This window comes from Argentina silus (assembly GCF_951799395.1).
Source record: "Argentina silus genome assembly, chromosome: 11".
NCBI classification, from domain to species: Eukaryota; Metazoa; Chordata; class Actinopteri; order Argentiniformes; family Argentinidae; genus Argentina; species Argentina silus.
The window spans coordinates 9,057,890-9,070,451 of record NC_139665.1 but is presented as its reverse complement, the minus strand read 5'-3'; the positions used below and the strand labels follow the sequence as shown (position 1 = coordinate 9,070,451).

Genomic DNA, 12,562 nt, shown 5'->3' with positions numbered 1-12,562 from the left:
ATTACTGTAGCATGATTGTTGTTGTATACATACTACATTTCCCAGAGCGTGCTCTGGGGAGGTTATCCGGTGGGGTCTGAGAAAAGCTAAGTCCACGGGGTCCCGGCTCCTTAATTATACAGTTACTGTACCTTCACAAGTGTTGAAGAAGTATATAGCTCATTTGTAGCCAACCATAGTACTCTGTAATACCTCATCAGCCGGTGACTGATGTGCCAGAGAGTTCATGTTTGTGTTCCTCTGTGCTTTGATGATTCAGTCATGAACATACACTCAGTATAAACAAAGTCTGTGTGGTGACTGTTCTAGGACAACCGACGAAAGTGTGTGTCGTGGGTGAGCTTAAGTTCACGTTAGTCAGATGGAAAGACTAGGGAGAGCTATAGATTAGACACTTCTGACTCATGTCCCAGGTACTCCGAGTCCTAGAGTCCATATATGGTAACGCTGACCTTGCACTCAATACTATACTGCAGTATAGTCAGTTATGACTCATGTTCATTGACTGTCGGTCAATAGTAGTGAAGGATAACTTCCTGTTTTTTAGATATGGGAATGTTGGCTAACTTGGGGGGGGGGGGGGGTAGAAGGCAGGAAAGGGGGATGATGTCATAGTTGACTATTCTATCAATTAACAACTTTTGGTTGAGTAACAAGGGGGTAACCTGCAAAATCCACACAGCTGATTTAGCTCATGTGAAATGTCATCTAATTTCAAGTCTTGTAAACGATTACATTTCTCTACAGTTTAATCATTTGCTTGGTTTCCAGTACATCAAGGAAATACTTGCGAAGACAAAATACCATGATAAATTCTAAAATATCTTATTAGAAAACATGAGAGACAGTAGTAAACAGTATGTTTTACACACAGTTGTAAAAATACCGAAACAAGTTATCATAGCTCTTGTATGATGAATGTATTGAATTGTTAAAATGCGTAATGAACAACCATATCATTAATTCTCAATACCACTGTTTTGTGATAGCTATCATCAAGATGTTCTTTATGAAGTTAGATAGGAAGTGTTCTAGAGGAATGCATGGCTTGATAATCTCTCTCAGCATGTGAAGGCTACCTTTCACCTCTGGACTTCCATAATGCACTGAAGTGTCAAAAAGGAAGGTTATCTAGCGCCTCACAGTGGCATTGACTTGATACTGCAGCTCTGCCAACGTAGCTCCCGAAATCCATCCATTACCATCCATATATATATATATACACTTGTGAAGTTACAGTAACTGTATAATTAAGGAGCCGGGACCCCGTGGACTTAGCTTGATAAGTACTTTTCTCAGACCCCACCGGATAACCTCCCCAGAGCATGCTCTGGGAAATGTAGTATGTATACAACAGCCATCATGCTACAGTAATAATATATACATACAGTACCAGTCAAAAGTTTGGACACACCTTCTCATTCAATGGTTTTTCTTTATTTTTTATTATTTTCTACATTGTAGATTAATATTGAAGACATCAAAACTACGAAGGAACACATGGAATTATGTAGTAAACAAAAAAGTGTTAAACAAACCAGAATATGTTTTATATTTTAGATTCTTCAAAGTAGCCACCTTTTGCTTTGATGACAGCTTTGCACACTCTTGGCAAGTTTGTGTCCAAACTTTTGACTAGTACTATATATATATATATATATATATATATATATATATATATATATATATATATATATACACACACACACACACACACACACACACACACACACACACACACACACACACACACACACACACACACACAGACAGACACTGCATATGTGCAGTCTCTCACTTGCACATATGATTTAAACTAACTCCTTCATATGCATAGAAGATAACATTTGTTTGAATGACATGTTTACTTCAGTGATTGTCCAAAATGTGTGAGAGAAAACACTTTTATTGCTTGTGTTGTCATTACATTCGATAAACCTTTAAGTATCTTTTCAATTCATCCTTAATGTGTTCTAAAATAAACAAAACCCTCAAAAACCTATTACTGCAAGATGGGATCTGATGTATCATTTTGTTTTGAAATGATAGTTTACTCTGCTGTGAGAGATTTGTTTTGGGAATGAAATGGGCAAATCACATTACACCCCTCCTCTCCTCATCTCTGGAACCATTTGGGTGAGAGGTTTGATCGCTGATGTGTGTCAAGGTGAAATAAGGTGAGGATGTGTACAGCATACTGTCTCAGTGTGCGTGTGTATGGGTAATAGCATATTAATGCTATTTCAGATCACTAAATAAAGACTTGCTCTAAGTCCGTGGCTTTGAAGAGGATTCGTCAAACGGTGATTCTAGTGGTAGTGGTATATAAACAAACACTCTCAACCTTTATAATCTTGCTTTTGTTTGTGTGTGTGTGTGTGTGTATGTGGGTGCATGGGGGGGGACTTTTAGTGTGTGTGTGTGTGTGTGTGTGTGTGTGTGAGAAAGACTACACCGCCGTGTGTGTGTATGTATGTATGTGCGTGTGCGTGCGTGCGTGTGTGTGTGTGGTCTTCTGGTCTTTTCATTGGTAGAAGAAGCTCAGGTGAGTGAGCGGTATCCACCAAGACATCATTTGAATGAGACAACATCCACTACAGTCGTTTATTTACAGCCACAAGATGGTAGTGAACACCAGCAAAAGCAACTACCATCACTACTACATGTCAGTGTTACATAGACAATGTCAAGAGGGGACTGGAGGACAAAAGACACAACACATCCTCACAGCAGACCACACAGGTAGAATGGAGCACGCATTTTGAGCCAGACTTATAGTTGTAGTGCTGCTCCTCTGTCGATAGGCTCGGTTCAGCAAATCGAACACTGATGTCAATGCAGAAAGCAGTGAAAGCCCGTGCCACATTTTCATTGTTGTCAAAATCAATAAATGTCAGCTCATTTAGAGTCCAGCTTGAATTCAGCTTGAATCAACAGTCGAGGCGCTTCCTATGACACATCTTTGCCAAAACAGACGATTTAAGCCTTTACGCCGCATTCCCTTCCATGCATTCTGTTCTTACTCTGCTCACATGATGTGCGCCCTCTGCTGGTACTGCCAGTGGAACTTGCAAGTTTTACTCACTTGGATGGGAAAGATAGGAAGTGGGACGACTGACCTTTACCCGCAAACTACCAACAGGGTTCTGACCAGACAGGGGCTTATACGACACCTTATAGAAACGGCTCGAAAAAAAGGAGTGGGGTTTTCAAAATAGAAGCTTTGTGAAACGACGCAGAACATTCATTTCATAATTTCACAATGTTTATTCAATATACCACAGTGAAACGAACATTCAAAAGACAGGAACATTAGCATTTAGACGAGGGGACTCTGCAAGGACTCTGCAAGGACCCCTAACCCTTTGTAATTTGCTTCAATTGTCAATTAAGAATGGTCTCTATACTGTATGTGTCTACTGTGTGCGTGTGTGTGTGTGTGTGTGTGTGTGTGTGTGTGTGTGTGTGTGTGTCTTCCTCTCGATCCTACTGTATGATAGTTCCTCGACTGGGCACAGGGAGAAGAGACTAGGAGCTGATTTGGAATCCAGCAACAGTAGCAATACTGAATGAGACAAGTGTCCTCACTTGTAAAGCTGTCAAACTCCTCCAACTTTAGCTCCGGGCTCATTCCTAACACTTATTTCTGCCTGTGTTAACTACTGTGTACACACACACACACACACACACACACACACACACACACACACACACACACACACACACACACACACATACACTTTAGACGTACAAAAATGACATGATACCGGGTATGTGTGTGTGTGTGTGTGTGTGTGTCAAATTAAATCAAATCAGTAAATGCTTTGGGCAAGCTAGCTCCTCAACAGTGCAACAATGAAGTCATAATAAAACAATAACATAAGATGTGTGTGTGTGTGTGTGTGTGTGTGTGTGTGTGTGTGTGTGTGTGTGTGTGTGTGTGTGTGCGTGTGTGTGTTTGCGTGCGTGCACATTTGGAGAACATTTTGTGTTTATAACACAATGACATCCTGTTCAAGTCTTTCAACAACACACACATTTGCAGGAGCTCTCGTATGTGTGTGAGGGGCAGAGAGATAGAATAGCTCAACTGTTCACCAAAGTGTACAGTCCGTGCTTCACAAGCTCCAGTTAAATAGATGCCCTCTGGTGCTAAGTGTGGGTCACTGTTCTGTCTTTAGCTGATCCTAGATCAGGAGGCAACTTCACACTGGTGCATCTCACGGTGGGAGGTGTTAAGGTGTCGTGGGGTTGGCATAGAATCTTATTGTTCAAAGGTTTATTTGTAAAGGTAAGATAGTGGTTTTGTTTTATGCAACTCTAGGTGATACGAGTGGATCAACCAACATTTCGACACACGGTGTCTTCGTCGTCAGGGTTAAAAGAAAAACAGTGTCTTGGCTGAGGATCAGGAGAAAAGCGGAGCACCTCCAGGCAATACTGGTTGCGGCTCACAGCAGCTGAATGGGAGGGCTCTGTGTGTGTGTGTGTGTGTATGTGCGTGTGCGCGTGACTCTGTGTGTGAGTGTGCGCGCGTGCTTGCCTGTGTGTGTGTGAGTGTGCGCGCGTGCGTTCCTGTGTGTGTGTGTGTGTGTGTGTGTGTTTTCCCCCTTGTCTCTGTGTCTCCATATAATTACACTCGGGCTGACAGACATGGTGCTTAAAGAAACAAAACAAAGACAGACTCAAAGATAGACAGGGTTGCAGTCATTCATTGAGGGCACCAGGCAGCACAAATGCACTGCACTGTATATATCATGGACTTGAGATGGAGAACCTTCCAAGTTGAACAGGGTTGAACCATGTCACGGATGGCTGCTAATGTACCTTCTAAGCTGGTCTACATACACTGTTTTGCCTCAAAGCAACAGCCCGACAGCCTTTAAATAAACAATTGAACAAACACCTACACACACACACACGCACGCACACACGCACGCACACACACGCACACACCTCCAACCATGAATCGCTCCAGTATGAAGTTGCCTCTAGGTGCTGAACTATAGTAGGATCCCTCCCCTTATCCTTACCGTATACAACACATACAACACCGACCCAAAATCAGCGCCAGGGACAACCTGACTCGACACCTTACACCTACACCGACATGAATATTAAACAAGCAATTAGCTGTAGCTTGTTGATCACAGATTCGCTTCGCTTTTCCAACCAGCTATTCTGGCTCTCGGCTTCTTGCCCAAATACAAAAGGCTTCACAAATACTTATGTTAGAGACTAAAACAGGATGCCATTGTGTTATAAACACAGACATTTCTCCTACCGACACACACACAAACACACACACACACACACACACACACACACACACACACACAAGCACACACACAAGCACACACACACACACACACACACACACGCAAGCACACACACACACACACACACACACACACACACACACACACACACACACACACACACACAAGCACACACACACACACACACTGGAGTCGATTTGGGTGCCATGTAACCACTGTGGTTTGTTGTGTAACTTCCCAGCTCTGCATTTCAGTCTCTCACCACCAGTGTGTTTCCACTGGTACTGGGCCCTCCTCCCATAGAGGGGAAGGAGGGGACTCTGATTTCTGCCCTTTTTTTTAAATGATCCCAAAACAGTTTATAAGGAAATATGTATTTGTGATGTCAGTGTGATACCTGTATCTTTTCTGTACTCAGTCTATTCAATAGACTATGGTTCTCTTCCGTCATAAAGGAAGTCTGTTTTCGTGGCAGATTGGTACAGAGACTCTTTCCAAAGGCAAGGATTTACAAAGGTGGATAATTTCCCCAGATGTGGCGCTCTCCTTCAAAGTCTGTGGTGATGGTGAATGGATCCTAATAAACTCAACCAAAAATGATGTCTTATGTCAGTGTTTTAGCAGCCCTTTTCCACTCCCTCCCTCCTTCCCTCCCTCCCTCCCTCCCTCCCTCTCTCCCCTCCACCACATCCACCCTGGCTCGCCATCACTGGCTTCCCTCTTCAAGTTCTGTTCCTGGACTTAGCACCCAAAAGAACATGTTTGGATTCATGTAATTCATATCTTTACCAATGGATTCTTTGGAATTCTGTCCCTGTCGATTTTCTAATGATTCCTCACAGGAATCCAGCATCCAACCGGTTTTTGGACAACGAACATATGACAGAGCACATTGTTTGTGACTGTGCTTCTGAGCTTCAGGAACAGCCGTTTCAGATGTGAATAAGAGACATTTGATTTCACAACACACGACAGTGATACATGGTATTATATAATGAGAGTACTTTATTGTCAATGTGTGAATGGCAAAATTATTTTAGCTGGGAAATGATAACATACGTACACCAGTTTGTCCTGTTTTTGCAGTATACATTTATCAAAAGGCATTGAGAAACTCCATGATGCATATAGAATTCAAAGTGCATAATCCGGTTCCTTTTCCATTTTGTCCATATACACATTACACCATACATAAATAATTACATTGTAAAAATGACTCAGTATTTACAAGTATAATATATTTCATATAATATATAAAACTTTATATTAAATCTAGGTAGATTATATTTGGGATAGTTGGTTGAGATAGCTGTGTGTGTGTGTGTGTGTGTGTGTGTGTGTGTGTGTGTGTGTGTGTGTGTGTGTGTGAGTGTGAGTGTGTGTTTGTGTGTGCTTGCGTTTGTGCACACGTGTGTGTGTGTGTGTGTGTGTGTGTGTGAGTGTGTTGAACGTACATGTGCCAGTGGTGTGTGTATGCGCTGTCAGTCTGTCAGTCTCTCTTGTGTGTCTCTGTCCCTGTGCTATCTGTGATTGTGGAGCAGCACCTCCAGCCAGCAGGGGCAGGAGGTGATGAACTGTCTGGAGTAGCGGGGGCCCCAGCCCTTAGCAAAGCTGATGCGGACGCTGTGGGGGTCGTAGGGCCCCTGGTGCTCCTCTGGCTCCAGCCCCTGCTGGAGGAGCCAGCTGGACCTCTCGTAGTCAAACACCCTGAGAGAGTAGCCTGGCAGCACCCTCCTGACTGTCAGCCCTCTGGCTCTGGGGCTGGCCATGGCCATGGGCATGGGGCTGGGGCTGAGGCTGAGGCTGGGGCTGGGCAGCCCACCAGGCTGGGCTCTGAGGCTGGGGCTGGGGCTGGGCAGGGGGCTGGGGTCGTGGCCGGGCTGGTCGAGGGTGGGCGAGTGCACAAACACCGGGTGCTGGCTGCGGTTGTACACCCAAACGCCGTCAGGCTCCTGGCTCAGGACGATGCCGTAGCCGATCTTGCTGCGCATTCGCTGGACGTTACTGGCGGCGGCGGGGGCGGCGGCGGTGGCGACGGCGCCGCTGCTGTGGCCGCCGTGAGGGCGGTGGCCGTGGGAACTGTTGTCTTGGTGACTGTTGTCGAGGCTGCGGTGTCGAGCGTTGCCGTGGTGAGCGTTGCTGTTGAACTGGCCCAGGCAGAGGCCTGTGCCCTGAGGTAGGTCGTAGAAGATGCTGAGGGAGGGGTCATGGGCGGGGTAGAGACGGCCCACGCGCGTCCGCTCCTCCCAGTACGCCACGCTGCACCAATGGGAATGCCCCGCTGCACAGGAGGACGAGGAGCACAGGGAGGTACTGGTGTCTGAGAAGAGAGGGAGGGAGAGAATAGAGAGAGAGAGAGAGAGAGAGAGGGAAAGCAATTGTTATGATGATTGTTGACAATGCATCGATTTTTCATGCCAATGAAGCCTCACGAATTGAATGAACTGAATGAATTGAATCAGCTCGGTGAATTGAGTTAAATAATAAGTATTTAAGACGAAGGTGGAGAGTGGTTCCCATCGCACGGCAAGGGAAAGGCCACTGTTCATTGAAACTCCTGACAGACGTCGGGACCAGGAGTATTTTGTCTGTGTGTGCGAGTGAAAAAAAAAAAAAAAAAAAGCCCCTAAACCTATAAACGTAGTTCTTGAGTTCCCATGAGCCACTACACCTCCGAAAAAAAAAAAAGAAAACGAAAAAAAAAAAAGAAACGGGTTGAAAACTGTCATCTTGGCAAGTAACACCCTCCTCCCTCTCCTCCCTCTCCTCCCCCTCTCCACATTCCAGACGGGTGAGCCCGCGCAGGCCAGTCAGGGGGTCCCCCCCTTCCTCCCAATCTCACCCCCCCCCCCTTCCTCCCATCCTCCCCACCTACCGGCCAGGGGAGAAGGAGGAGGAGGAGGAGGAGGGGGGTTTACACAGCATTCAGCTCCCTGACAGGCTAACGCGAGCCCGCAAACGCCTGACCCCCCAGCTCTCATGCTATCAGCTCGCATTAACTCCCACACAGAGTGATGCCATTATTTGGCTCTGGAGACTCCATTGACAAAGAGCATTTAAAGGCCTACGCGCCTGTGGCCCCATTCCTTTCATACACCAGCTAGGCTAGCCCCTCTCCGGGCCCTAAAGGCCGGCCTTTTCCTATTAACAGGCTGCTTTAAGGTGAAACTGGGCACAGTCACGGCTCCGTATGGGGAAGGTTGACACGGCGGCCATTTTAGTTTTTTTTTTCATAGGTGTGTAGGTTTGGTCGGCAGAGAGCTGCAGTGGAGCAGCTGAAGGCTTGCGTATCCATGTGGGCATGGGTGGACACGCAAACACACACGCACGCACGCACGCACACACTGATTGACAAAAATACAGTCAGACACACATGCATATAGTATACACACATTGACTAGGGGTATCTCGGTGAGGGGCCTATGCTGACCCAAACAACACGCTCTCACTCCCCAGTTCCACTAGACACACACACACACACACACACACACACACACACACACACACACACACACACACACACACACACACACACACACACACACAAACATACAGAAACTGATTGCGCTTCTCATCTGAGGCCCACGTGTGTCATTAGTAAATTCCTGCCTGGCAGCTCCTGCGGTCTGCAGTTTTTACAGCTCGACAAAAAAAGAGAAACCAGTCGGGCTGCTTCGCTTCAGCTAGATGACCAGACAAAACCGACTTCGTACGGTCACATTTACAACACTTTTATCCGAATAATGCCTACACCATCACAAAACAACACACACACACACACACACACAACAATAAAGCATGACTAAAGATGCAATAAAGCATGACTAAAGATGTATATCATATTTTTTATGTCGTGTTATAAATAGCACAGGGTTTCCTTTTCAATTAGACCCCCCCCCCCCCAAACTCCTAACGAAGCAGAGATGAGAGAGAGGAAGTGATGGGGGAGAATAATAGGGACTTTCTATGGAATTTAGATAGCGGAGGTAGAAACTAAAGGTTATCATCTTTTTCTTGTTTTGGCTTGGCTTTGTTTGGCTTGGCTTGGCTTGGTGTGTGTGTGTGTGTGTGTGAGCGTGTGCGCGTGTTTCCTCCTGGATGTTACCACAGCGTATTGTGTAAAAACTCTGGTGGCTAACCTGGGACTTGTTTAAGAATACGTTGAAAGAGAGAGAGAGAGACAGGTAGAGAGCGAGAGAGCCAGAGAGAGAGAAGAAAGAAAGAAAGCTGGCAGCAATTACAGGCCCTGCAACCATTTAACCCAACCACCCTCTAACAGCTCTGTTTACCAATTAGATAAGTGGCTTTTGTTATTGCATTTTCAAAATCACCTCCTCTTAGTGCCAATCTCATGGAAAACACCAAACACCCTCAACCCAAACCCCCTAGACCCCAAACACTCTGGACCCAAACACCCCTGGGCCCAAACACCCCTGGACCCAAACCCCCCCTGGATCTAAATACCCCTGGACCCAAACCCCCCTGGACCCAAACCCCCCCTGGATCTAAATACCCCTGGACCCAAACCCCCCTGGACCCAAACCCCCCCTGGATCTAAATACCCCTGGACCCAAGCCCCCTGGACCCAAACATCCCTGGACCCAAACCCCCTGGACCCAAACCCCCTGGACCCCAAACACTCTGGACCCAAACACCCCTGGGCCCAAACACCCCTGGACCCAAACCCCCTGGACCCAAACCCCCTGGACCCCAAACACTCTGGACCCAAACACCCCTGGACCCAAACCCCCCTGGACCCAAACCCCCCTGGACCCAAACCCCCCTGGACCCAAACATCCCTGGACCCAAACACCCTGGACCCAAACCCCCCTGGACCCAAACATCCCTGGACCCAAACACCCTGGACCCAAACCCCCTGCACCCCAAACACTCTGGACCCAAACCCCCTGGACCCCAAACACTCTGGACCCAAACACCCCTTGACCCAAACACCCCTTGACCCAAACCCCCTGGACCCAAACCCCCTGGACCCAAACACCCCTGGACCCAAACCCCCCTGGACCCAAACCCCCTGGACCCAAACACCCCTGGACCCAAACCCCCCTGGACCCAAACCCCCTGGACCCCAAACACTCTGGACCCAAACACCCCTTGACCCAAACACCCCTTGACCCAAACCCCCTGGACCCAAACCCCCTGGACCCAAACCCCCCTGGACCCAAACCCCCTGGACCCAAACACCCCTGGACCCAAACCCCCCTGGACCCAAACCCCCCTGGACCCAAACACCCTGGACCCAAACCCCCTGGACCCAAACACCCTGGACCCAAACACCCCTGGACCCAAACACCCCTGGACCCAAACCCCCCTGGACCCAAACACCCCTGGACCCAAACCCCCCTGGACCCAAACCCCCTGGACCCAAACCCCCTGGACCCAAACACCCCTGAGTATTAGAACATGGGAGACACACTGCTAACAACCACCAGTTGAGTTCAAGCTAAGAGAATCAATAGTCAATTGTAGCAAGCTGCTAGAGAGCCTACTTTTTAGTTTACTGAGACTCTTGGTTCGATCTTTCTAGCAGAAAGTATGTGACTGATGTTTATTGAGTATATCATATATTATGAATTAGTGTAAGTCCTTTTCAGGCTGTTACATTATGGCATAAAAACAAAAGTGCCACTTAGGGTTGTTGTCCCATACAGGCTCCTGTACTTCAGCTCCAAATCACCAGAGATACCTCTCTGGATCTCTCGCTCTCCCTCTCTCCCTCCCTCTCTCTCTCTCTCTCTGTCTCCCTCCCTCTTTCTCTCTCTGGTTTTCTCTGGATACATGAACCAACTCCCTGCTTCGCACTTCCCAATGTAGGAGCAAAAACTCTGCCAACCGCAATCAGCCGGGAGGAGAAAAGTGGGAGAGAAAAAGAGAGGGAGAGAAGAGGGAGAAGGAGAGAAGGGGAGAAAAGGGGGAGAGGGAGAGAGATGGAGAGAGATGGACCCTGCCAACCATGCTGCATAGATGAAAAAATAGGAGAAAGAGCAAGAGGGAGAGAGAGGGAGAGAGAGAGCGCACAAGAGAACGAGAGAGAGAGGGAGGGAGGGAGGGAGACCCATGTCTCTCATCCTGTGCCAAGGATTAGATTCCCCTCCAGTTATTAGACTCTTCCACTGCGCTAACAGAGAGAGGGGGTGGGGGGGGGGGAGCGAGGGACGGAGAGGACTCAGCCCTCTCCACAAACTCTGTCTTCTCCACAAACTCTGCCTTCTTCGTTATTTACTACCGAGATTTCGTCAGTTTTCAATTGAAGCTCCTCCGATTTTCACCAAAGTGTTCCAGAGTGTTCCCTCCTCTCCCTCTCTCCCCCCCCCCCCCCCCCCCCCTTCACCCAGAGCACATTTAGCTTGGCGTCTGGGCTATCTCTGCCATCAGACGGCTGTATTATCAGCCAGACATGTACAACAGTACAGCAGCACTGCAGACTGAAGAAGTGGCTCTGACGGGCCGATGGTTGGAGGGTTTGCTTTTTCTTTTCTTTTCTTTTTTTTTCTGTGTGGAAATGCATCGGAGCAATAGATGTAGAAAGTTATGGCAACAAAGGCTGACTGTCTGTTTGAGTGGATGTACGTTTTTAGAAAGTGCATGTGTAGTGTGTGTGTGTGTTTGTGTGCGTGTGCGTGTGTGAGTGTGTTTAAACAGCATGTTTTTGTGTATCTTGAGTATTTTAAACACAACAATATATATATATATATATATATATATATATATAGAGAGAGAGAGAGAGAGAGAGAGAGAGAGAGCTGTGTGGGAGGTTGACCATGGTGAGGGGGTTGGGAAGTGCGACAAGCTGACACCCCCTCTTTGCACATTCCAGGACAGCCCCTCGGGGAGGGGGGGGGGTCAGACAATTCCCTCTCTGACATGGTTTGAGGACAACCATGTACGTGTGTTAGGGTTAGGGTTAGGGTTAGGGTAAGTGTGTTAGTATGAGTTTTAGGGTTAGGGTTAGGGTTAGGGTTAGGGTTAGATGGACCCATCTATGATGATACATGCAAAAACATATTTATGAATCTCACTTATCGGTTATGACCATCACCACTCCAGTGGAATCTTGAATGAATCAAACATTATGATAATGCATAATCCTCTGTTTTCTGCCCCTTGAATGAGTGCGTGGACCATCAATGGGAGGATTTGAGGCTCCCAAACGGATGTGGTTTCAAATGAATCAATTGAATGAAGCGATGTTGTTCATGTCACAAGAGAGAAAGCTGTGTATCTCATTACGCCTCTGTCTACAGTGGAGCTGCATGAGGGAACGT

General features: G+C 47.1%; 1 protein-coding gene across 1 annotated transcript in view; it reads right to left on the bottom strand.

Annotated features, from left to right (window-relative positions):
* Positions 1–6,264: 6,264 nt before the first annotated feature.
* Positions 6,265–12,562, bottom strand: part of smad6a (SMAD family member 6a) — a 15,818-nt gene continuing 9,520 nt past the window's right edge. Inside the window, exon 4 of the mRNA XM_083680358.1 lies at positions 6,265–7,599. Within this exon, the coding sequence (XP_083536484.1) occupies positions 6,800–7,599 (800 nt within the window). The 3' untranslated portion in view covers positions 6,265–6,799. The remainder of the gene's footprint in view (positions 7,600–12,562) is intronic.